This window comes from Elaeis guineensis, chromosome 4 (assembly GCF_000442705.2).
Source record: "Elaeis guineensis isolate ETL-2024a chromosome 4, EG11, whole genome shotgun sequence".
In the NCBI taxonomy this organism is placed as follows: domain Eukaryota; kingdom Viridiplantae; phylum Streptophyta; class Magnoliopsida; order Arecales; family Arecaceae; genus Elaeis; species Elaeis guineensis.
This window is the reverse complement of record NC_025996.2, coordinates 139,216,219-139,219,643: the sequence shown is the minus strand read 5'-3', so window position 1 is coordinate 139,219,643 and position 3,425 is coordinate 139,216,219. Positions and strand designations below refer to the sequence as shown.

Here is a 3,425-nt window from a genome sequence, read left to right as displayed (position 1 = left end):
AAAAAAATTTATTACAAAAATCTCAAAGCTCGAGGCTTGAAAAGAGAGCTAAAAACCCCACTATCTAGGGTTACAAGCTTGATCTCAAGGAAGAATACATAAAACAAGGGCCTTTGGGGGCTTTTTATAGGCATTTGGGGGTTATAAGGTTTTCAAAACTTCCGATGTGGGACTAAGAGGTTTTAGGGGGTTTATGGTGCGCCGATGGGTCCATGGTCCATGCGCCTGTTGCTGTGGACCAGGAGGCTAACCAGATCACCAAATCAGTTGATTTTTGACCAATTTTGATCTGATTTGACTCGGGTTTGACCCAATTGAGTCTTCTTTCTTCATTCTTCAATTCCTGGGTCAATTTAACTCCGTTTTGCATAGAATTTGCGCCGTTGGAATCCTCTTTCCTTGTTCTTTCTATTGATGATCTCTTCTTCTGCAAAATATAATAACAAGTATCAATTTCTTAATAAAGTTAGATAATTTATATATTAATTGATACTTTTTATGTCAATTTGTGACATAAATCACACCCCCCAACTTAATCATTGCTAGTCCCTTAGCAATGTACCAAAATAAGATCATATTCCAAAAAGATCCTTCCTTTGCAAATTAATTTAAGATCGAAATTCAAGAAGTTTTCTAGTATTACTAAGTAATGAGCTTCGAATTAGAATCGGTAGTCAGTCTACTTAGAAGCTTTCTTAGAGTACACTTAAAGTTTTATAGCGCTTGTGTGAGTGATAACTAACTTAGTATTTCAGTATTAACTTGTACAGGCCAATTGTATCATTTTTCATAACTTAGTTCGATTAATTTTCTATACACCCCAGATTAAACAAAGAACTAAGGTAGCTTTCACACTGTTTTTTTTTTTTTTTTTTTTTTTTTTTTTTTTTTTTTGCTGAGCATCCTGGCCTTCCCACCACCGTTTGACGCGAATCTCAACACTTGACTTAGGTGAAGAGACCCGGTTACTAGGCTTAGGGCAATCCACATTTACTCTGTGTTTTGCATTTTATTTCAGGCAGGTAGCTCTTTCCTTAAATTCAAATTTCTTCAATTGGGGTGTAGAGAAAATTATCTAATTTAAATAATACTCAAATCCTTAATTGGCCTTACAATTAACACCTACTTTACCTTGTTAGTGTGCATGTGCAATTGGAAGTGCTAATAGTCTTTAAATGACCTAAGCCACCAAGAGTCTAACCAGCTAATCTTCTCCGTGACTCACTACATTAGCAAATACTTTCTAACTTACTCTTATTTCTTTTATAGATTAATTTATTTCATATATATATATATATATTTTTATTATTATTATTATTTTTTTTACATAATAATAATCTATAATTTATTACAATATAGATATATAATTTATTATATATCTACCAGCCTAATGACTCCAACTTCTTGCGCCTCCCTGGAGAATCCACTCTCGAGCCATCGGGCCTGCAGTCTGACTTGCTACCACTGGTGTATCCTGGCTCGGTCGGAGGATCAAGGACTGCTTTCTGTCTCAATGGCTCGCTGGATGGCATCGATGTCAAAGGAAAGATTGTGATGTGCGACGTAAGCAGGAATATTGGGCCGGTGGGCCAAGGTATAAACGTCAAGAGCGCCGGAGGGGCTGCTATAATTATTGCCAACGGCCAGGTACAAGGTTACACCATCCAAATCGGCGTCCACGTCCTGCCCGCTTCCCATGTCAACTATGCCGATGGATTGAAGATAAAATCGTACATCCAGTCGGTTATGTATCCCAGGGCATCGATCACCTTGGAGGGCACATTATTTGGAATATCTCCAGCTCCGGTGGTTGCTGACTTCTCCTCCAGAGGACCCAGCTTGGCCGACCCAAACATCCTGAAGCCCGACATCATCGGCCCCGGGGTGAACATATTAGCTGCATGGCCCTTCCCGGTGGGGCCTCCCGGAGCTACAACAATGTTTAATATAATTTCTGGCACATCCATGGCCACCCCACATCTTAGTGGGGTAGCTGCTCTGCTGAAAAACAGGCACCCTGACTGGTCACCGGCAGCGATCAAGTCGGCGATCATGACGACTGCCACTTTGACTGCCAACGACGGCAGAAGGATCCCTGACCAGAACCTAAACACCGCAGACTTCTTCGGACTCGGATCCGGCCATGTGAATCCGATGAGAGCTGACAAGCCAGGCCTCGTCTACGATCTCAGCTCCAGCTATTACATCGCTTACCTATGTGGCCTGAAGTACACTGATCAGCAGGTTAGCGCCATAGTGGGTCGTTTCGTCTCGTGTTCATCTGTCAAGAGCATCTCCGGCACGCAGCTGAACTTACCCTCCTTCGTGGTGCCCTTAAACAGCGGAAACCGCTACAAATTGGATGTCTTTCGGATGGTGACGAATGTCGGCGCTCCGAATTCGACATACAGGGCGCAAGTCATGGCTCCGCAAGGGGTGTCTGTCGCGGTGAATCCTACGCGGCTGACCTTTTCTCAAGTCAACGAGAAGGAAACGTTCAAGGTGACTGATGTTCAAATCTTAAAATTTGTAAATAAAACCGTAAGCGCACGGTGTGCAGAGTAGCACGACCAGCGAGTACGGGTCGATCCCACAGAGACTTGGTTTTTAAAATGATTTTCAAATCTATGCTCAAGCGAGCTTTAACAAAAATCGAAAGTCGAAAGTTGTTTGCTAAAGACAATAAGACTAAGGATCTAGGGTTTTTTTGAATCCACTAGATCTAGATTAGGAAATTCTACCTAGAATTTTTTTTATTGATCCTAACGACTACTCCTCTTGTCTTTCCCAAGCATAGATTATGAAGGGACTAAGGCCCAACGATAATCCATCAAGATTCTTTACAGGGGAGTAGTAACTAGGATCCCTCAGGGTTTTCTCCTCCTATGCACTGAATCAAGCATGAACTATGAAGGGACTCTGACCCAACTGTAGTTCATCAAAAATTCTTGGCAAAAGAGGAAGAAAAAAAAACTCTAAGAAAAAGAAAGAACTCTATGTAAAATCCCTACTCATGATCTAGCTTCATCGCAAACCCTAGAAGGGATGCTTAGCTAGACATGATCTAAATCTACTTGCAAAATTTAAATGCAGAAAAATAAACTACCCTAATTTCATAAATTAAACTATCCTAATTGCATAAATTTAAACTGCATAATTTAAACTAACCTAATTGCATAAAATTAAATTGCATAAATTAAACTATCCTAATTGCAAGAAAAATAAATTGCATAATGTAAAGAGATGAAATTGCATAAAAATAAGATTTTATATATAAAAAAAAATTTATTACAAAAATCTCAAAGCTCGAGGCTTGAAAAGAGAGCTAAAAACCCCACTATCTAGGGTTACAAGCTTGATCTCAAGGAAGAATACATAAAACAAGGGCCTTTGGGGGCTTTTTATAGGCATTTGGGGGTTATAAG

At 40.1% G+C, this 3,425-nt stretch overlaps 1 protein-coding gene across 1 annotated transcript; it reads left to right on the top strand.

The window, feature by feature from the left end:
* The first annotated feature begins 1,554 nt into the window (after positions 1-1,554).
* On the top strand, positions 1,555-2,565 carry LOC140857422 (subtilisin-like protease 4). The gene has a single exon (XM_073256220.1). It carries the CDS (start codon positions 1,555-1,557, stop codon positions 2,563-2,565), a length of 1,011 nt encoding a protein of 336 aa, XP_073112321.1.
* Positions 2,566-3,425: the final 860 nt, after the last annotated feature.

Coding starts and splice junctions, on each gene's coding strand:
- LOC140857422 (XM_073256220.1), top strand. CDS start 1,555: ATGTGCGACGTAAGCAGGAATATTGGGCCGGTGGGCCAAGGTATAAAC.